General features: G+C 38.0%; 1 protein-coding gene across 1 annotated transcript in view; it reads right to left on the bottom strand.

The window, feature by feature from the left end:
- Window positions 1-24,176, bottom strand: part of VWA8 (von Willebrand factor A domain containing 8) — a 387,125-nt gene that overhangs the window by 317,579 nt on the left and 45,370 nt on the right. The window contains exons 6-7 of the mRNA XM_032610892.1: window positions 3,483-3,613; window positions 347-457 (exon numbers count right to left, since the gene is read on the bottom strand). Coding sequence (XP_032466783.1) covers window positions 347-457; window positions 3,483-3,613 — 242 coding nt within the window. The remainder of the gene's footprint in view (window positions 1-346; window positions 458-3,482; window positions 3,614-24,176) is intronic.

Below are 24,176 nucleotides of genomic sequence, written 5' to 3'. Positions count from 1 at the left end.
GCACAGGCTCCGGACGCACAGGCTCAGCGGCCATGGCTCACGGGCCCAGCCGCTCCGCGGCATGTGGGATCTTCCCGGACCGGGGCACGAACCCGTGTCCCCTGCATCGGCAGGCGGACTCCCAACCACTGAGCCACCAGGGAAGCCCCTGCCTTCTTATTTAGTACTAAACTAAGAAGGCGTTTCCAAGAACAGGAAAACCAAAAACCTAAATTAAATCTGTCTTGAGAGAGCACAGTACATCCATCTTTCACTATTACATGAGTTACTCTTTTTCTACTTCAAAAATCCATTTCTTAAAGACCAGGAGTAAACAATCACGTGTTGGAGTGTGGTAAGCACTTGCCTGATCGATGTAAAAAGCCGTGCCTGCGCGGATCTCTCGACGCTGTTTGAGATCAGTTTCGGTGGTGTCTCTTGATAAGGCGATGTATTCAACCTCCCGTTTGGTCAACTCCTGAAGAGCAGAGCATGTCCCAAAATAAAAATCAAGTTCCCAACGTATGCTTTGGAGCCAGTTATCTGACAATGTCACTCTACAGAAGAGAATTTTAAATGTAATTCTAGATTAAAGCCTTTTGAGCCTCAGCTTTAAGAAAAATGCAATAAATTCAGCATTAACCAAAATATGCATATATCTCTCCTCAGAGCTCTACTTTTACTGTACACAATAATTTATGACTTAATTACTTACTACTTAAGCAATAATAATCAAAATTAGATCTTATAAATCTTAATGTCTCCTGTAGAGTTCTTTTCAAATATCAAGAGTAATAATTTGGCTATTATTTGATTTTCAGACAAACGATAGTCATCTCTGTAAGTAGTGTTCATCTTTTTTTTAAAGGGTGATTTAAATTAATTTACTCCAGGAGCCAATGTTTACCAACTATATATTGATACAATATGTTAGGTATTTAACAAGTGTGAAAATAAGGTAAATATCAATAGTCAGGAGAGACACATATATAACTATTCAGGAAGGAAAAGAAGAAGTAAGATGAGAAGGAGGAGGGGGGTAAGGGGGTTATTATTTCACACACAAAAAGTCATTTGATTTGAAGGAGAAACCATCCAGAATCCATTTCTTTTAGAACAATTAATCTATCCCTAAATTAATTTTGCCATATATGTAGCAACTATGTACAAAAAGTTTTTAACATTATCCTTGGTTTTACAACGTTGAATTAAAAGCAATGACGTGCTCCAATCCAATAAGGCATACAATATGTTTTTACTCAACAGGAAGAACAAATTAATTTACTGGACGAGTATAAAGAAAAATGTTGAATGAGCATGCCATTAATGGTGAAAGGGGATATTTCCACACAATGGGATTTTTTTCTCCACCTTGTCTCCCTGTGATGTTGATAAAAATATATTATTATTGTCATTTAGTTTTTTAAAATGTGCTGGGTCCCATGCACCCATAAATTTCAGTATATGTGGAAAGAAGGGGAAAGTTTTAAATAGAGAAAACATACACCATAGTGGTGAAGATGTGGTGATACCAAATGATGTTTCTCTAAATAAGAATGAATTGCCCACGAGAGCACAATTTTGCAGTTAAGTAGCAGGTTTTCTTTTAGCAGATACCTCCTTCTGACTTCGCCTTCCTGTCTTGTTTAATTGATTGTCTGAATACGATCTCCCACACTGAAAAACCCTGTCATTCACATTGGTTGACAAAGTAGTGTATGCCTCTTACTGTTAAACTGTACCACGGTAGCACCCTGAACTGCCACAATGAGGATGTTATCCTCAGTCTTGAGTTTCCTGGGACTCTTCACCAGCCAAGACAAGCACCAAGGTCTCCTCAGCTGCTGCTTCACAGAATTGGTACCAGCAAGTTGACAAACAGCACCAGAAGCAGCAGATGGGAGAGGCGGCAGAGGTCTGTTGAGGATTTTTGAACTATCTACAAAACTCATTTCATATGAGTGAAATATGAAATAAACGCAACTATCAAATTATTTCTATTTAATTTCTCATTGGTTCAACAGGCTTGCCCCCAAATTTCTGCCTTTAAAGATGTCATCTACTCTGGCTATTACTATGCATAGGATCCTATAGCTAATGACAGCAGTACCCATTGCAGAGTTTGGAAGGCAGCTTAGGCTATTAAGTTTTCTTCCATGTATTTCCACATCCTAAAGCCGCCTCAGCTCTAATTCACAATTTAAAGTTTGGTGGTGGTTGTCTTTTTAAGATACAAGCTTTGTACTTATAAACTTGAGTTGCATTTTTGAGCCAACAAGACTCCTATAATCTCCTAGCCTGGCTCATTCCACATTTCTAACAAGCTTCAAAGTCTTGCGAGAAACAAAATCAAAGTGAGATATTGTGGCCTTTGAAATGAGCCAGCCAGTGAGCGCACATCTTAAAACTAAAGAGGTTCTAGACCTGGGATTTTCGGTGGCTGACTCTGCATTCTTAGACAAGACACTTCTGCCTTGTAGATTAATAAAGTGAGGATAATACTACGATGGCACGTTGTACCTCACAAACTGGTTCTAGGAACAAATAAAAGATATGAAATTTATGAGCCAGAGGGAGTTCGTTTCTGATATGCCCATTCTATTTTTATCATTCCTGCCCTACATGATTTTGAAAGTACCAAGATAAATTCACCACCGAAATAGAAGAGTACACGAAGTACATTTCAATAGCTTAGAAATCAATTATTTATTATCAAGTTACAAAAGGAAACTTTAAGTAAGCTTTTTCTCTTCATCCTAAAAAGTATCTTTGGGACAGATCTACTTCATCTGATAGTGTTCTTCCATGAATCATTAGAACAATGCCTATTAACGCTGACAAAGTAGTAGAAAAAAAGTCCTGTAAAGTTTTTAAAATTTGTGTCGAGATTTGAATATTTCAACTCGCTTCACAACCATACTCAGAGAACTACAAACCTTTAAGGGGATAACATGTCAGAAAGGGGAAGCAATGTGAGATCTGAAGTCTAGCTCCATCATTTACATATAAAGCTTGAGTGAGCTACTTAATTTCTCTGAACTTATTTTTTCATCTATTTAAGAAAAAAAAAAAATGAGTGCAAGTTAACACATAAGAGAGATTCTGTAATCCTTAGGCTCCCTTTAAAGACCACATAACATCAAAAAGTCAGAATTATTTGGCTTTTCAAAATGTGGACCGAAGATAAAAGAATGCTTCCTGAATAGTATAAAACTACACTCTGTTTTGTAATCTAAGTGTTGCTGATTCTATCTGCTACTCATTGCCTGAATTTAGATAGATCTCTTTCCTACTGGAAGTGGAGGGTTTTCTACTTACAACAACATTTGCTAAAGCTATGAAAGGCAAATGTACATTTACTTCCCAAGTAACTTATTCACCCTTCAACGTCAACATTTTTAAAGCAATGACTAATCCTGATATTTTTGTAAATTCTTAATTTATTTACAAAATAGCTTATCATAGTTAAGACCCTTAGGAATCCACAGGAATTCATTGCTTACCAGGTACTGCATAGCAATAGAGCGGCGAAGAGGCCCAGGAGGTCCTATTAGAAAGACATCTTGCCCCAAAAGATCCTTCTGCATTATCCATCTTAGATGTTGAATTACTGATTGAGCCAGAGAGTCTGAAACTTTAAGGTGGAAAAAAGGTAAAATGAAATGCAAATCAGAATACTACATATAAGTCTTCAAGCAACCAATGCAGACAGTACATTAAGTTAAAAGATATATATATTATATATACCTACACATATATACACACATGCACACACATGCATATATACATATACATTCATACATACATCTGGTGAATTTTCACACTGTTTTACAATAAAACCATTATTATCTAATGTTATAACAGAACAAAGTTTATTACATCACAAAGAGTCACATAATCCCATACTTAAAAGCTTATTAAGCAACAGGAATTCTCTGGTGGTCCAGTGGTTAAAACTTGGGCTTTCACTGCTGTGGATCCAGGTTTGATCCCTGGTCGGGGAAGTAAGATCCCACAAGTCCCATGGTGTGGTCAAAAAAAAAAAAAAGCTTATAAGAATGCTTGAACAATGTGTCACCAAAGGAATGAAAGTGATTTTCAAAGGGTGATATGAGCAGTTAGTACCATTACTTTGTCACAATTTTAAAGCCCATCTCTTTTGTTCTAAAAAGGGGATATGACCAAATCATCCCAGACAATTAATGATTGTCACAGTTTTGAAAAAATTTTTAAAGCTATAACTTAAGTTGGCACTGGGTTGTGAGATCTCTCAAACTTCACAGTTAGGAAGTCTGATGTAGACTTAAATGACTTCTTTAGAATTTAAGTCTATTCTACACCAACTCTTTTGGGAATAGAAGACTACTCCATATAATGCCCTTCTAAGTCTACTTTTTTTTTTTTTTTTTGCCACGTGGCATGCAGGATCTTAGTTCCCCGACCAGGGATTGAACCCATGGCCCCTGCATTGGGAATGTGGAGTCTTAACCACTGGACCACCAGGGAATTCCCTAACTCTACTATTAAATCACCCATCAATCCACTCATCTTCTCCCTAAACATTTTTTTAAATGTTTGTATTAATACAATTAATTTGTGTTTGCTCACTTATAAGTCACCCAGTGACCTAGCAAGTGCTTCCCTAGGTATACAAGAAAAACTCTTGCCCTTATACATTGAGACGTATAGAATACTCACAGCAGTGTGGCTCAAAATAAACTGGAGACAGGAGATGGATAAAAAGCACACAGTGGAATATTATATAACAACAACAAAAAAAACAGAATGAACTACCATCACTTCCAACAATATGTTTAACTCTTAAATAAGAAAAAAATTTGTCACAAAATAAATCATACATTAATGATTAATATCACTATTTTGATAAAGCTCAATAAACTAGCAAATTGAATTCTTTACAAATACATACATATGTGATAAAACAGTGCTTGAAAAAGCAAAAATGCAAAAGTGATAAATTCAGGATACTTGGACATGGAATCAGAGAGATTCTCATGGATAACTTCAACGGTATTCGTAACATTCTACTTCTTAAATTGGGTGTGGGTACAGTGTTTCTTTTACTATTATGTTGCATTTTATACATAAACACAATACTGATGTTATGTATATGTATATATATATATATATATATGTATTGTGTAAATGTATATATAAAAAAAGTCTTTTGTATGTGTTGAATAACCCATACTTGTTAAACTTTGTTTAATCATCCAGGAAGGTCATGAAAGAATTCAAAGATCAAACTAAGAACACTTGCCTAGGACTAAAGCTGTGCTTCCCCCCGCCCCCTCCACCAACAGCATAATCTTGCTAGGGTGGTTCCCCCTACCCTCCCTGAAAAAAGTTAACATTGAATCATTGGAAAAAATAAAGATAAATTTCTGATTTTCTTAATCATGGTGGGAAGATCAAGGACAAAGTTTTGGGCAGACTGGTTGGTGTATCACATCACTGGGGTCACATTAAACCATTTTATAATTTCCCCAAAGCAATGCTTCTATGTCTGAAAATCAGGAGATTCATCACCCAAGTGGAGGTGCTTGGCTTCTCTCCTGTCCTCTATGAAGCCTCTACACCATGCATGGGGGCAAAAACTGGTTCTTGGAGGGGGACTTGAGAATAATTCTTAGCTATTACAATGGTCTGTTGCCCACTAAAGGGATGCTGTGCATCAACAGATATACAATATATCTGCGCACTGAAATTCCATGGAATTGGGGAGAGACAATTGGGGGAAAAAGTTCTTAGGAATGCAATAATGGAAAACAGAATAAAAAACATTGCCCCAAGACCTATACCTCTGAGAATCTCTCAAGGAGCTCCACAACGCTAGGAAGCAATTCACCTGTACCTCATTCTTAACTATCAGATGTCCACTTAACTATTTTTCTTTCCTACTCCAGGCTTAAATCTTTGTCATATATGGCCTACTCTTTCTTATTTCAAGGTAAGTCCATCTGCTTGCTGTTTAAGGATGAAACAAAATAAGAGTTAAGAAGCTCTAATTTCTCCATCAGTAAAATTACGCAAAGTTCCCTATGCCGCAGATCTACCACCTCTTCTTACTTTGATATCAAATATATAATTAAAAACGTAAACACTTTGGGTTATTTTACATTTTCACAAATCTGTTTACTTTGGCCACAGGTCTTCTCTACACTATTCTTAAAGTTTTATGTTGCCTCTTTGTATTCACCTTTGGAAATGTGCCTGACCTTTCATTACCTGGACTTGACTAATTAAAATATGAAATTTCCAAAGTTCTATCAGGTAAAGCCAAGTTGGTCTCTTCAGCTTCCTCCACCTTTTATTATTTATAACTATTTGTAACTATTCATAATGACAGAGTCTCAGTATAGTTCCATTCCATTTTGAATGCCTTGACATTGGAACTCATCTTTCTTTTCAAGATTTTTTTTTAAATCAAAGGCAGGATTTCCTAATCGAATGTGATGTCTTCGCCTCACAAGTTGTCAGTGTTAGCAAAGTGCTGACATTTAGGAATAATTTATCTTTTTCTTAGCAAACTGAAGAAGAATCAAAATTATAATAAAAGAGCAGTTTGTACACCAGTATACTTTCTTAAGTGGGAGAGAAAGGCATGGAGATGGAGTTATTTAAAGCCGGATCCTGGGAATTGTGTAGAACTTTGAGTATGTTCATGGGAGTGTCTTCCACTTAGCATGATCCTCACGTGCTGAGAACCACTGGCCCTAAAGCATAACTGACAATTCGCAGCAATCCCTTCCTTTGCTCTTACCACTCAACAGTGGTTCTCAACCACTGGCAGTACTGCCACTACTCCATGCCTGCCAGAGGCATCTGGAAATGCCTGCCTCTACATTTCAATTCTACATAAATTTCTTAATATGGATAAGCAGCTCCTGAACCCTGTGGCTTGCCTTGTAGTCTACACTATACCCTCATAAAGACCTCTTCTTTTCCCTTCTTTCGTCTTCCCTTAATAACTCATAATGATAGTCATAATTTATTGTCTTCCTGTCATGTACTAGGTAAAAATACGAATGATTTTTCACACTCTCATTTAGATTTCACAACAGCCCTAGAAGGTAGCAGACTACCGCATATAAGGATATAGACTCAACCCAAACTGTTTAAATCCCAACTGTTTTAGTATAGCTGTTTACTGTGTAATAATCAGTTACTTAAATTCTCTGTGCTCAGTTTCTCCATCTGTATAATGGATATGATAAATGAACTTACTTATAAGGTGGTTATGAGGATTAAATTAGGCACTTAGAACAGTGTCCAATAGTAGTATAAGCATTTGTTAAATATTCATTATCCCCATTTTGTGAATAAAAAAATCAAAGTTCTTATGGTGGCATCATTTGTCCACAGTTGATAAGTTCATAAACCAGGATTGAGACCTAAATTGAGTCCAAAGCTTGCACTCCAGCCACCATGTCCTACTGCTCCTCTAAAATCTTTTTAACAGGCTCTATCTTCAGGTCCAAGACTTTCCCTACAAGTATGAACCTCACAGGGCTCCATCAAATTTAGTGGACTTGCTTTTATGGACACTAATTCTATTTCTTGGGCTTTGGTGATACCAGTGATACCTCCTTTTATTAAAATTTCAAATTCATATTGTTGTTTACATTATGTTATCAGATAACTCACTTCTCAAAATAAATCCCATTTTCACTTATTCATATTTTAGTAGAGCGTATTTTGTCAAAGAAAACGTTTAATTTGTCAGGAAGTCACATTAAACTACTGAGAGAAAGCGTTAGGTACTACTGTGTGGTGTCTGTGGTATATTTTACATTAATGCTTGAAACTAGCTGTATTTTTAGGATGACCTCAAGAAAACATGAGTCATGCTTAAAAGTGTTCCAGAAATAGAAACAAGATGTAAGACTGTACATTACAAACATCTGCAAAACAAACTGGCAAACTGCCGTGCATAACCTAATATAAACACAGCCCAGTGCACGAGAGAAATTCCCGAACTCAATGTTTCCAGGCACAAGATGCTATCTTTTTTTTTGAATTGGAGTATAATTGCTTTAAATGTTGTGTTAGCTTCTGCTGTACAATGAAGTGAATCAGCTATATGTATACCTATATCCCCTCCCTCTTGGACCTCCCTCCGATCCCCCCCATCCCACCCATCTAGGTTGTCACAGAGCACCGAGCTGAGCTTCCTGTGTTTTATAATGTTCACACTAGCTATCTATGTTATGCATGGTAGTGTATATACGTCAATCCTGATCTCCCAGTTTGTCCCACCCTCCCCTTCCTCTGCTGTGTCCACATGTCCGTTCTCTATGTCTACATCTCTATTCCTGCCCTGCAAATAGGTTCATCTGTACCATTTTTCTAGATTCCACATATATGCATTAATATACAATATTTGTTTTTCTCTTTCTGGCTCACTTCACTCTATATGACAGACTCTAGGTCCAACCACATCTCTACAAAACACCCAATTTCATTCCTTTTTATGGCTGAGTAATATTCCATTGTATATATGGACCACATCATCTTTACCCATTCATCTGTCATTGGACACTCAGGTTGTTTCCATGTCCTGGCTATTGTAAATAGTGCTGCAATGAACATTGGGGTACACATGTCCTTTTGAATTACAGTTTTATCAGGGTATATGCCCAGTAGTGGGATTGTTGGATCATATGGTAATTCTATTTTTAGTTTTTTAAGGAACCTCCATACAGCTCTCCACAGTGGCTGTGTCAATTTACATTCCCACCAACAGTGCAAGAGGGTCCCCTTTCCTCCATAACCTCTCCAGTATTAATTGTTTATAGATTTTTTGATGATGGCCATTCTGACGGGTGCGAGGTGATACCTCATTGTGGTTTTGATGCTACCTTTCAAAAGTCCATGTAATGATAAACCGATGTCAGAGTAATACCAGAGAGCTTGCCTGTGATGCTGGGTTTGGCTATGTTGGGTTTGGCTAGCCTATATCCTATCCTATATCATATCCTATATCTATATGATATCCTATATCATATATCCTATCCTATATTCTAGGATTTCCTTCTCTTCGTAAAAATAAAATATCGGATTCAAGTTAGGCGAAATTCCTTATTCAATTCTTAGCCAATACTTGTTTCAAAAAAATAGGTACTATTTTTTTGGCCAGGCATATTCAAGGGCTTTAAAACAATTATATTAAAGGGACGTAAATTATAGTGTTCTCCCTCCACAGACTCAAATTTGTCATATATGTAAAGATTAAAATTTCAGAAAATTATGCAGAGCTCAAATTCAGCTTTAATAAATTCTTCAAAAAGGAGTGACGGGGGTGCAGAGTCAAGATGGCGTACTAGGAGGAGGCGGAATTTGCATCTCTTCACAACTAGGGCACCTATCAGGCACTGGTGGGGGGCCATGGACACCTAAGGGGACAGGAGGAAGCCCCCAGCAACTGGGCATGACATGGGGCATGGGGGGAGTGAAGGGGGAGAAGTGGAGGCTGGACAGGACTGGCATCCCTGACGGGCAGCCACGGGAGGAAAAGGAATCCAATGCCCAAAGGGGGAAATTGGGGAACCACTGGGAGGGCAGAGGATCAAAAGGGACCGTGGCCAGGTTTCCTCTGCCCATGTAGACCCCCAGGAACCTGCTGAGATCCCAGGCCTGATCCTCTGCCCAGCTAGGCCCCCTCCAGCCACGTGGGTTCTGAGGGAGTGGGAGGGAGGGAAGAGGGAGGAAAAGTAAAGTCTAGACCTCTGGGACTGGCACCCCTGAAGGGTGGCTGGGGAAGGCGAGAAGTTCTTGCACCCAGCTGGACTCACCCACAGATGGGGGTCCAGCAGCAACAGGGGAGACCCTGGGGGAGAAAGTGGGGGACAGACGTGAAGGAATGGAAGGGAAGGGGGCCAGCGCTTTCCCTGTCCACTTAGGCACCGGGGAGCCTGTTGGGCTCACAGGCCTAATCCTCTGCCCTCAGAGCCTCCCTCCTGCCGCGCAAAGCCCAAGCCCCGCCCCTACACCCTCCCCAGGGCCCCACCTCTACACTCAGAGACCCCCTCTAAGACCTCCTCCAAGGCACTGGGCCTAAGTCCCACCCACACACACTCACTTACCCAGAGCCTCACCTCCAAACTCCGGAACGCCACACTCCAGAGTTGCCCCATTCAACTTGCTGCCTCTCCCCTTCCCCGCAGGTCCTAAGCTGAGGACCCGCCCCACGCTAGAATGTCACCCCCACCTAGGCCCCGCCCATGCCCTGCCCTATGCTCAAAAGACACCCGCCTAGATCCCACCCCACCTTAAACCCCATCCCTCCCTTAGTTCCACCCCTGCCTAAGTTCTGCCCCCAGAGCAAGACTTTTTTTTTTTTCCCTCTTTTAGATTCGGTTTCTCTTTTACCTTGTTGATTCATTGTTGTTGATTCTTTTATATTTTTATTTTTCCTAATAAATCTTTTATTTTTCTAATCTTATGTTATTCTTTATACTTTGTTATTGTTCTCTCCTTTTGCTTATTCCCCCCATCCCTTTTTTCTCTCTTTTTTATGTTATGGTTTTATTTTACCTTTTTGCAGTTGTTTCAATTATATTTCATTTTTCCTAATATATTTTTTATCTTTCTAACTTTATTTAGTTTTTTATTCTTGATATTGTACTGCTCCTTTTTTTCGTTCTTTGTTTCTCTTTTTTTTTTTTTTTTTTTTACCATGCCACAAAGTTTGCAGGATCTTGGTTCCCTGCGGGAGGTCGGCTCCAAGCTACTGTGGTGGGAGTTCTGAGTCCATACCACTGGACTACCAGAGGACCTCAGATCCCAGGGTATATTAATTGGAGGGAGGGCTCCCAGAGGTCCTCAGCACCAAGACACGGCTCTATCCAACTGCCTGCAAACTCCACTGCTGGACGTCTCAGGGCAAACAACCAGTAGGACAGGGATACAGAACCACCCACCAAAAAAAAAAAACAAAAAGAAACGACAAAAAATATGTTAAAAACCTACAAGATGAAATAAATGAAGCCAAAATAGGCAAGCTACCTGAAAAAGAATTCAGAGTAATGACAGTAAAACTGATACAAAATCTACGAAACAAAATGGAGAAAATACAAGAAACATTTAACAAGGATCTAGAAAGCAAACGAACAGTGATGAACAACACAATTACTGACCATTGAACAATTACGCAATTACTCCAGTAGGAATCAATAGCAGAATAACTGAGTCAGAAGAATGGATAAGTGAGCTGGAAGATAAAATGGTGAAAATAACCACCAGGGAACAGAATAAAGAAAAAAGAATGAGAAGATTTGAGGACAGTCTCAGAGACCTCTGGGACAACATGAAACGCAACAACATGTGAATTATAGGGGTGCCAGAAGAAGAGAAAAAGAAAGGATCTAAGGGCTTCCCGGGTGGCGTGGTGGTTGAGAGTCTGCCTGCCGATGCAGGGGACACAGGTTCATGCCCTGGTCCGGGAAGATCCCACATGCCGCGGAGCGGCTGGGCCCGTGAGCCATGGTCAGTGAGCCTGCGTGTCCAGAGCCTGTGCTCCGCAACGGGAGAGGCCACAACAGTGAGGCCCGCGTACTGCAAAAAAAAAAAAAAAAAAGAAAAAGAAAGGATCTGAGAAAATATTTAAAGAGATTATACTCCTAAACTTCCCTAATATGGGAAAGGAAATAGTCAATCAAGTCCAGAAAGCACAGAGAGTACCATACAGGATAAACCCAAAGAGAAACATGCCAAGACACACATTAATCAAACTATCAAAAATTAAATACAAAAAAGAAACATTAAAAGCAGCAAGGGAAAAGCACCAAATAACATACACGGGAATCCCCATAAGGTTAACAGCTGATTTTTCAGCAGAAACACTGCAAGTCAGAAGGGAGTGGCAGGACATATTTAAAGTGATGAAAGGGAAAAACCTACAACCAAATTACTCTACCCAGCAAAAATCTCATTCAGATTCGATGGAGAAATTAAAACCTTTACAGATGAGCAAAAGCTAAGAGAATTTAGCACCACCAAACCAGCTTTACAACAAATGCTAAAGGAACTTCTCAAGGCAGGAAACACAAGAGAAAAGACCTAAAACAACAAATCCAAAACAATTAAGAAAATGGTAATAGGAACATACATATCAACAACTACCTTATATGTAAATGGATTAAATGCTCCAACCAAAAGACACAGAATGGCTGAATGGATACAAAAACAAGACCTGTATATATGTTGTCTACAAGAGACCCACTTCAGACCTAGGGACACATACAGACTGTAAGTAAGGGGATGGAAAAAAGATATTCCATGCAAATAGAAATCAAAAGAAAGCTGGAGTAGCAATTCTCATATCAGACAAAATAGACTAAAATAAAGACTATTGTAAGAGACAGAAAGGACACTACATAATGATCAAGTGACCAATCCAAGAAAAAGATATAACAACTGTAAATATTTATGCACCCAAAATAGGAGCACCTCAATACATAAGGCAAATACTAACAGCTATGAAAGAGGAAATAGACAGCAACACAATCATGGTAGGAGACTTTAACACCCCACTTTCACCAATGGACAGATCATCCAAAATAAAAATAAATAAGGAAACACAAGCTTTAAATGATACAATAAACAAGATGGACTTAATTGATACTTATAGGACATTCCATCCAAAAACAACAGAATACACTTTCTTCTCAAGTGCTCATGGAACATTCTCCAGGATAGACCATATTGTGGGTCACAAATCAAGCCTGGTAAATTTAAGAAAATTGAAATTGTATCAAGTATCTTTTCTGACCACAATGCTATGAGACTAGACATCAATTACAGGAATAAAACTGTAAAAAGTACAAACACATGGAGGCTAAAAAATACACTACTAATTAATCAAGAGATCACTGAAGATATCAAAGAGGAAATCAAAAAATACCTAGAAACAAATGACAATGAAAACATGATGACCCAAAATTTATGGGACGCAGCAGAAGCAGTTCTAAGAGGGAACTTTACAGCAATAAAATCCTACCTTAAGAAACAAGAAACATCTCAAATAAACAACCTCACCTTACACCTAAAGCAATTAGAGAAAGAAGAACAAAAAAACCCCAAAGTTAGCAGAAGGAAAGAAATCATAAAGATCAGATCAGAAATAAATGAAAACAATAGGAAGGAAATGATAGCAAAGATAAATAAAACTAAAAGCTGGTTCTATGAGAAGATAAACAAAATTGATAAACCACTAGCCAGACTCATCAAGAAAAAAAGGGAGAAGACTCAAATCAAAACGACAGAATTAGAAATGAAAACGATGAAGTAAAAACTGACACAGCAGAAATACAAAGGATCATGAGAGATTACTACAAGCAACTATATGCCAATAAAATGGACAATACGGAAGAAACAGACAAATTCTTAGAAATGCACAACCTTCCAAGTCTGAACCGGGAAGAAAGAGACAATATAAAAAGACCAATCACAAGCACTGAAATTGAGACTGTGATTTAAAATCTTCCAACAAACAAAAGCCCAGGACCAGATGGCTTCACAGCCCAATCTATCAAACATTTAGAGAAGAGCTAATACCTATCCTACTCAAACTCTTCCAAAATATAGCAGAGGGAGGAACACTCCCAAACTCATTCTACGAGGCCACCATCACCCTGATTCCAAAACCAGACAAAGATGTCACAAAAAAAAGAAAACTACAAGCCAATAACTCTGATGAACATAGAAGTAAAAATCCTCAACAAAATACTAGCAAACAGAATCCAACAGCACATTAAAAGGATCATACACCATGATCAAGTGGGGTTTATTCCAGGAATGCAAGGATTCTTCAATATATGCAAATCAATCAATGTGATACACCATATTAACAAATTGAAGGATAAAAACCATATGATAACCTCAACACATGCAGAAAAAGCTTTTGAAAAAATTCAACACCCATTTATGATAAAAACGCTCCAGAAAGTAGGCATACAGGGAACCTAACTCAACATAATAAAGGCCATATATGACAAACCCACACCCAACATCGTCCTCAATGGTGAAAAACTGAAACCATTTCGTCTAAGATGAGGAACAAGACAAGGTTGCCCACTCTCACCACTATTTTTCAACATAGTTTTGGAAGTTTTAGCCACAGCAATCAGAGAAGAAATAAGGAAATAAAAGGAATCCAAATCAGAGAAGAAGAAGTAAAACTGTCACTGTTTGCAGATGATGTGATACTATACATAGAGAATCATAAAGACACTACCGGAAAACTACTAGAGCTAATCAATGAATTTGGTAAAGTAGCAGGACAAAAAATTAATGCACAGAAATCTCTTGCATTCCTATGCACTAATGATGAAAAATCTGAAAGAGAATTTAAGGAAACATTCCCATTTACCACTGCAACAAAAAGAATAAAATACCTAAGAATAAACCTACCTAATGAGACAAAAGACCTGTATGCAGAAAACTGTAAGACACTGATGAAAGAATTTAAAGATGATACAAACAGATGGAGACATATACCATGTTCTTGGATTGGAAGAATCAACACTGTGAAAATGACCATACTACCCAAAGCAATCTACAGATTCAATGCAATCCCTATCAAACTACCAATGGCATTTTTCACAGAATTAGAACAAAAAATTGCACACTTTGTATGGAAACACAAAAGACCCCGAATAGCCAAAGCAATCTTGAGAAAGAAAAACGGAGCTGGAGGAATCAGGCTCCCAGATTTCAGACTATACTACAAAGCTAGAGTAATCAAGACAGTATGGTACTGACACAAGAAATACAGGTCAATGGAACAGGATAGGAAACCCAGAGATAAACCCACACACATATGGTCACCTCATCTTTGATAAAGGAGGCAAGAATATACAATGGAGAAAAGACAGCCTCTTCAATAAGTGCTGCTGGGAAAACTGAACAGCTACATTTAAAAGAATGAAATTAGAACACTCCTTAACACCATACACAAAAATAAACTCAAAATGGATTAAAGACCTAAATGTAAGGCCAGAAACTATCAAACTCTTAGAGGAAAACATAGGCAGAACGCTCTATGACATAAATCACAGCAAGATCCTTTTTGACCCACCTCCCAGAGAAATGGAAATAAAAACAACAATAAATAAAATGGGACCTAATGAAACTGAAAAACTTTTGCACAGCAAAGGAAACCATAACCAAGATGAAAAGACAACCCCCAGAATGGGAGAAAATATTTGCAAATGAAGCAACTGACAAAGGATTAATCTCCAAAATATACAAGCAGCTCATGCAGCTCAGTATCAAAAAAACAAACAACCCAATCCAAAATGGGCAGAAGACTAAATAGACATCTCTCCAAAGAAGATATACAGATTGCCAACAAACACATGAAAAGATGCTCAACATCACTAATCGTTAGAAAAATGCAATTCAAAACTACAATGAAGTATCATCTCACACTGGTCAGAATGGCCATCATCAAAAAATGTGGAAACAATAAATGCCAGAGAGGGTGTAGAGAAAGGGGAATCATCTTGCAATGTTGGTGGGAATGTAAATTGATACAGTCAGTATGGAGAACAGTATGGAGGTTCCTTAAAAAACTAAAAATAGAACTACCGTATGACCCAGCAATCCCACTACTGGGCATATAACCTGAGAAAGCCATAACTCAAAACGAGTCATGTGCCACAATGTTCATTGCAGCACTATTTACAATAGCCAGGACATGGAAGCAACCTAAGTGTCCACTGACAGATGAATGGATAAAGAAGATGTGGCACATATATACAATAGAATATTACTCAGCCATAAAAAGAAACGAAATTGAGTTATTTGTAGTGACATGGATGGACCTAGAATCTGTCATACAGAGTGAAGTAAGTCAGAAAGAGAAAAACAAATACCATATGCTAACACATATATATGGAATCTAAAAAAAACAAAAAAAAATGGTTCTGAAGAACCTAGGGGCAGAACAGGAATAAAGACACAGACGTAGAGAATGGACCTGAGGACACAGGGAGGGGGAAGGGTAAGCTGGGATGAAGTGAGAGAGTAACATTGACATATATACACTACCAAATGTAAAACAGGTAGCTAGTGGGAAGCAGCTGCATAGCACAGGGAGATCAGCTCGGTGCTTTGTGACTACCTAGAGGTGTGGAATAAGGAGGGTGGGAGGGAGACCCAAGAGGGCGTGATATGGGGATATATATATGCATAGAGCTGATTCACTTTGTTATATAGCAAAAACTAACACAATATTGTAAAGCAATTATACTCTAATAAAGACGTTAAAATAAATAAATAAATAAACTAGTGACGTTTTCTTAGTATCCCAAGGGGCAACATAATACAATGGAAAGAAAAAGCCTCTGAAGCCAAACAGACCTAGCTGTGATTTCTCATCCTGTCCTTTATCAGTGTCCTTGGACAAGTATTCTGAATCTCCCGGGCCTAAGTTTTCTTATTTTCAAAAGAGCAGTAATAATACTTACTGAGTACAGTTATTGTGAGGATTATAGGTAAAGCACCTTGTCCAGTCCCTCAGACAGTGAGAACTAGGTGTGGAAGGATATTAAAAGCCCATCCTCACCTGCACAGTCCTGTACCTGGTGTGTACCCTGGACAGCAGGCTGCAAGGTATGGATTCAGTGGTCATGAATGAGCTTCTGGGTTTACTCAAATTACCTCCTGCACCTAGAGACCACCCGGAAAAAATAAGGGAGAAAGGAACCTACCTAACTAGTACAGCCTGTGTGAGGTGCTTTCCCAAGACATTACATTTTATTCACCAGAGTCATCCTATAAGATTGCTCAGAAAGAATCTGAACCCAGGCTCATCACACTCCCTGCATGCATTACCATCTCAAGAGAGATTTCAAAAGAATCACAACTAATCTCACTGCAAGTGCACGCTCATTTACTAAACTGACCTATCTACCGTGTATCACTCTCTACTAGGATATAATGGACATCAAGGGGAAAAACAGGGGAGCAAGGGACATAATACAATATGCTTAGAACCCATCTACCGTGTATCACTCTCTACTAGGATATAATGGACATCAAGGGGAAAAACAGGCGAACAAGGGACATAATACAATATGCTTAGAACCCATCTACCGTGTATCACTCTCTACTAGGATATAATGGACATCAAGGGGAAAAACAGGGGAGCAAGGGACATAATACAATATGCTTAGAACCCATCTACCGTGTATCACTCTCTACTAGGATATAATGGACATCAAGGGGAAAAACAGGGGAGCAAGGGACATAATACAATATGCTTAGAACCCATCTACCGTGTATCACTCTCTACTAGGATATAATGGACATCAAGGGGAAAAACAGGGGAGCAAGGGACATAATACAATATGCTTAGAACCCATCTACCGTGTATCACTCTCTACTAGGATATAATGGACATCAAGGGGAAAAACAGGCGAGCAAGGGACATAATACAATATGCTTAGAACCCATCTACCGTGTATCACTCTCTACTAGGATATAATGGACATCAAGGGGAAAAAACAGGGAGCAAGGGACATAATACAATATGCTTAGAACCCATCTACCGTGTATCACTCTCTACTAGGATATAATGGACATCAAGGGGAAAAACAGGGGAGCAAGGGACATAATACAATATGCTTAGAACCCATCTACCGTGTATCACTCTCTACTAGGATATAATGGACATCAAGGGGAAAAACAGGGGAGCAAGGGACATAATACAATATGCTTAGAACCCATCTACCGTGTATCACTCTCTACTAGGATATAATGGACATCAAGGGGAAAAACAGGCGAACAAGGGACATAATACAATATGCTTAGAACCCATCTACCGTGTATCACTCTCTACTAGGATATAATGGACATCAAGGGGAAAAACAGGGGAGCAAGGGACATAATACAATATGCTTAGAACCCATCTACCGTGTATCACTCTCTACTAGGATATAATGGACATCAAGGGGAAAAACAGGGGAGCAAGGGACATAATACAATATGCTTAGAACCCATCTACCGTGTATCACTCTCTACTAGGATATAATGGACATCAAGGGGAAAAAACAGGGGAGCAAGGGACATAATACAATATGCTTAGAACCCATCTACCGTGTATCACTCTCTACTAGGATATAATGGACATCAAGGGGAAAAACAGGCGAACAAGGGACATAATACAATATGCTTAGAACCCATCTACCGTGTATCACTCTCTACTAGGATATAATGGACATCAAGGGGAAAAAACAGGGGAGCAAGGGACATAATACAATATGCTTAGAACCCATCTACCGTGTATCACTCTCTACTAGGATATAATGGACATCAAGGGGAAAAACAGGGGAGCAAGGGACATAATACAATATGCTTAGAACCCATCTACCGTGTATCACTCTCTACTAGGATATAATGGACATCAAGGGGAAAAACAGGCGAGCAAGGGACATAATACAATATGCTTAGAACCCATCTACCGTGTATCACTCTCTACTAGGATATAATGGACATCAAGGGGAAAAACAGGCGAACAAGGGACATAATACAATATGCTTAGAACCCATCTACCGTGTATCACTCTCTACTAGGATATAATGGACATCAAGGGGAAAAACAGGGGAGCAAGGGACATAATACAATATGCTTAGAACCCATCTACCGTGTATCACTCTCTACTAGGATATAATGGACATCAAGGGGAAAAACAGGGGAGCAAGGGACATAATACAATATGCTTAGAACCCATCTACCGTGTATCACTCTCTACTAGGATATAATGGACATCAAGGGGAAAAACAGGGGAGCAAGGGACATAATACAATATGCTTAGAACCCATCTACCGTGTATCACTCTCTACTAGGATATAATGGACATCAAGGGGAAAAACAGGGGAGCAAGGGACATAATACAATATGCTTAGAACCCATCTACCGTGTATCACTCTCTACTAGGATATAATGGACATCAAGGGGAAAAACAGGGGAGCAAGGGACATAATACAATATGCTTAGAACCCATCTACCGTGTATCACTCTCTACTAGGATATAATGGACATCAAGGGGAAAAACAGGCGAGCAAGGGACATAATACAATATGCTTAGAACCCATCTACCGTGTATCACTCTCTACTAGGATATAATGGACATCAAGGGGAAAAACAGGCGAACAAGGGACATAATACAATATGCTTAGAACCCATCTACCGTGTATCACTCTCTACTAGGATATAATGGACATCAAGGGGAAAAACAGGGGAGCAAGGGACATAATACAATATGCTTAGAACCCATCTACCGTGTATCACTCTCTACTAGGATATAATGGACATCAAGGGGAAAAACAGGGGAGCAAGGGACATAATACAATATGCTTAGAACCCATCTACCGTGTATCACTCTCTACTAGGATATAATGGACATCAAGGGGAAAAACAGGCGAGCAAGGGACATAATACAATATGCTTAGAACCCATCTACCGTGTATCACTCTCTACTAGGATATAATGGACATCAAGGGGAAAAAACAGGCGAGCAAGGGACATAATACAATATGCTTAGAACCCATCTACCGTGTATCACTCTCTACTAGGATATAATGGACATCAAGGGGAAAAACAGGCGAACAAGGGACATAATACAATATGCTTAGAACCCATCTACCGTGTATCACTCTCTACTAGGATATAATGGACATCAAGGGGAAAAACAGGGGAGCAAGGGACATAATACAATATGCTTAGAACCCATCTACCGTGTATCACTCTCTACTAGGATATAATGGACATCAAGGGGAAAAACAGGCGAGCAAGGGACATAATACAATATGCTTAGAACCCATCTACCGTGTATCACTCTCTACTAGGATATAATGGACATCAAGGGGAAAAACAGGGGAGCAAGGGACATAATACAATATGCTTAGAACCCATCTACCGTGTATCACTCTCTACTAGGATATAATGGACATCAAGGGGAAAAACAGGCGAGCAAGGGACATAATACAATATGCTTAGAACCCATCTACCGTGTATCACTCTCTACTAGGATATAATGGACATCAAGGGGAAAAACAGGCGAGCAAGGGACATAATACAATATGCTTAGAACCCATCTACCGTGTATCACTCTCTACTAGGATATAATGGACATCAAGGGGAAAAACAGGGGAGCAAGGGACATAATACAATATGCTTAGAACCCATCTACCGTGTATCACTCTCTACTAGGATATAATGGACATCAAGGGGAAAAAACAGGGGAGCAAGGGACATAATACAATATGCTTAGAACCCATCTACCGTGTATCACTCTCTACTAGGATATAATGGACATCAAGGGGAAAAACAGGCGAACAAGGGACATAATACAATATGCTTAGAATCAAAGTCCTCATTATTTACCACATGCGCTAACTGAACTAAGAAATTAAATCATTCACACAGTTACATTTATTCAGGATCTTCTATATGCTTAGCGCCAAGAAGACAAAGATAAGTACAATAAGATGCTTTGAAGGTGTCAAAGGAAAAAAAATGCATATATATAAAGCCTTAGCTTATATAAGCCGCTCATCTATAAAGTGGGCTGATGGGACTGATATAATACAGATAGCTGTAATCAAAATTAAATGAGAAGTATAACAATGGCCAGTACAGTACTGAGCATAGAAAAGGTATTCAGTTTTTCTTAAAATTGGAAAAATACTTCAATATACATTAAATAAATCAGAGCATACACATATACCATTTTTTGTGTAGAGGTGTTAGAATAAGAGTATTTATGCAAATTTTCTTGTATTTGCATAGGGAAACACAGGAAGAGGAGGAAATACTTCCCAATTCATTCTATGAGATCGGTGTTACCCGAATACCAAAATATGACAAAGACATCATTCAGTCCACCACAGTTATACACTGAATGTTTGTGTTCCTCCAAAATTCGTATGTTAAAATCCTAACTGCCAATATGATTGTATTCGCAGGTGGGGTCTTTGGGAGGCCATTAGGTCATGAAGATAAAAGCTAGACAAAAATAGAACACATGTTGTATTATTACATTTACATAAAATTCTAGAAAATCCAAATAAATCTACAAAGTAGATCAGTGATTCCCAGAAAAGGGAGGAACCGGGGGGCATTATAAAGGGGCACAAGTAAACTTTTCAGAGTGATGAGTTTATTTGATTATTATCTTGATTTTAGTGATGTTTCATGGTTACTTACATATGTCAAAATTTACTGAGTCGTACATTAAATATGTACAATTTGTTGTATGTAAATTACACTTAGTAACACTATTTTTTAAAAGATTAGAATTAAAATGTTAACAGTGCTTATAATTAGGCTTACAAATGATTTGCATTTTATCCTTTGTTTCAGTGTTTCCCAAGTTTTTGTATTGATGTTTTGTTTTTGTGATAGGAACAGTTATATTTCTTTTGAAAAACCATATTGCAAAGTAATCATAGCCATACTGGAAGTAGAAAATAATTGTGATACACAGAGAAAGTAGCAATTTGATGGGTGACATATATTAGAATATTTTGACTAATCAATAGATCACAATTTAATACCCCAAATTCAATTTGCAATTCAGCCTCTTAAAATGCTTATCCATAAACTATTGCTAAATTGTGATAATTTACAAAAGACAACTTTGTTGATCTTAATGTAGCTAGTCATATTCATGACAAGACAACAATAATCAAAAACATAAAATGAGATCAAGGAATGACCTTCAGTTATGAACACATCCCAGAAGAAGCAAGAATTTTTAGCTCCTGTCAAATTCTTTAAACACAAAGCATTAACTTTTTATTTGTATGAGTCAGTTCACAGAAAAAGCAGTTATAATGGATGTATTCTCTAATTTAATAAAGTTTCACTTTAAACATGGGAGTTTAATAGCTTTTTTAAAGTTACAGTCTAATATATACTTACTATAGCAAAGATAAAACTCCGAAAAATTAAATGATCCCTTTCATTTCCAACCCCACTCCTAACCCAATGCCCCAGAAAGAAGTCAAAGAGCCTGGAGCTCGGCCTTCCACACTTTTCTCTGTGTACAGGGAGACATATAATACACCTGCAAAGGGTGTTCCAAGTTTGTTTGTTTTTTAAAATAAAAACAAAAATTGTATCATACTTTATATACTACTCTGCAGTCTTCCATTTTTGCTTAACAACATCATATGGACACCCTCCAGGTCCACAGATATAAATCTAATTTATTCTTTTTTAACAGCTGCAGAAGTTTCCATAATATATCTGTAAAATAATTTATTCAACTATTCCTCTACTGACACACTCAGATTGCTTCTAGTTTTTGTCACTATCAAAAACAACAAAATGCTTCAATATATATTGTGTACAAATATCTTTTTTATGTGCTGATTTTTCCCTTAATGGACAGAACCTAATAAAGAAACTGCTACATCCAGAAGGAATTTTATTTTAATAGCTATTACCATATTACTTTCCAAAGAAGTCAAATGAACTCACACTTCCACAGCAATGTACGAAATGCCATTTCCCTGCGACCTTGTAGGTACTGGACATTATAATACCTTTTAATTTTGGCCCAGATGGTGTATGAATATTGCTATCTTATTGTATAATTTGCATCTTTCTAACTACTAAGCAGGGTTAGAACATATGTACATATGCACATATTGGCCATCTGGATTTCCTGTCCTGTGGTATGCCTATTTAAACCCTTTGCCTATTTTCTACTGGATATGATGTTTCTCATCAATTTATATGCTATATTTGTATATAAAGGGTATTAAACTTCTGCCTATAATATATGTTATATATGCATTGAAAATGTGATTTTTTTAAGTTAGGGGTTTAGTACTTGAATTCATTTAAACGGTGTCATTAATGGTGGTTAAATTGCCAGGTAAATACAAAGAAGTCTACCACCTAGCTCAAAAACTGTACATCTGCAATGAAAGTTGCAGAAAGCAACAACAGTCATTAAATAGAAAATAAAAAGCAATAAAATACATCAATAAACTTTAAGTCATCTTCAGTATGGTACCTGGGAGAAAGAAAATTAAAGAAAAACTAGGCACTGAATAAACACTGCTATAGAGACCCCAGAGGAAACTTCAGGGCATGTTCAGGAGCTTTAAAAGTTGGTGGGACTCTTCCTTTTGAGGACTCCATGCTTAAAAATATATCTAAAGAAATCTCAAATGAAATCCTTTTCAAAAGTAAAGTCTCATGTAATGAGAGGCAATTAGGACACTAGTAAAAATAAGGCAAGTCTTAAGAATTGGAGGCTTTGCTTCTCAGATTGTTTTTCAAGCACTGACGATTAAGTAAGGGAATCTGAGGTAACACCTCCCTGGAGGCCTTTTGTGTAACCTCTGTCACTAATTTATTAAAACTGACAAGTAGCTGCAATGATTGTTCCACATTATCTACCCTGACACAAAAATGACATAGCTTTTCCATGCTATTCTGTCATTTATAACATTGATGAATTTCTCAAACCTCTTAAAATCATTTACAAACTAAAGACAAAGGTTCTTTCCCCACTAAAAAAACTCTCATCCTGTTAATTATGCCCAAACTCGCCATTTTAAGAGCACAATGCTGTAATTCTTGCAGTAAATCTTTATGGGCCCTAAGAGTTCAGTGTGTCCAGTAGACCTTAAATGACCTCACATATAATTGGTTCACTGACTGCAACAAGAAGATTATGTAAGGAAGCAGAAATATAATTCTAAGGTCAGGTTTAAAGTCATCTCTTGAAAACTTGCTACCTTGGAGCACCACTTCATAAGTCAAACCTTGGAAGAAATATCAGCTTTGATACAATATCGTTTAACTTCAAGCACAAAAACATGAAGGAACCCCTTTTCAACAGCTGCCAATTTCAACTAAGCCTTGAGGTTTGGTTTTCATACAAAAAGGCAAAAAAGCTTCAATTATCCACTTCAACACTTGCAGGTAAGAGACTAGGGACTAAGATGATAAGTGGAAGTTATAATGGTCAAGGCAGGAGGTAACAAGACCTAGATAATAAAAAAACTAAAGAACAGTCCAACTCTTATGTCTATTATATGCCAGGCACTGGGCTAGATACTAGAGCTAAAAAGATGTCCTGCTGTGCCCAATGCTGTGAAGACAGAAACAGTTCAAATGAGAAGCTGACAACTGACTACAAAATATAAGCA

The sequence above is a fragment of the Phocoena sinus genome, chromosome 18 (genome assembly GCF_008692025.1).
Source record: "Phocoena sinus isolate mPhoSin1 chromosome 18, mPhoSin1.pri, whole genome shotgun sequence".
Classification (NCBI taxonomy): domain Eukaryota; kingdom Metazoa; phylum Chordata; class Mammalia; order Artiodactyla; family Phocoenidae; genus Phocoena; species Phocoena sinus.
This window is presented reverse-complemented; position numbering and strand designations above follow the sequence as displayed.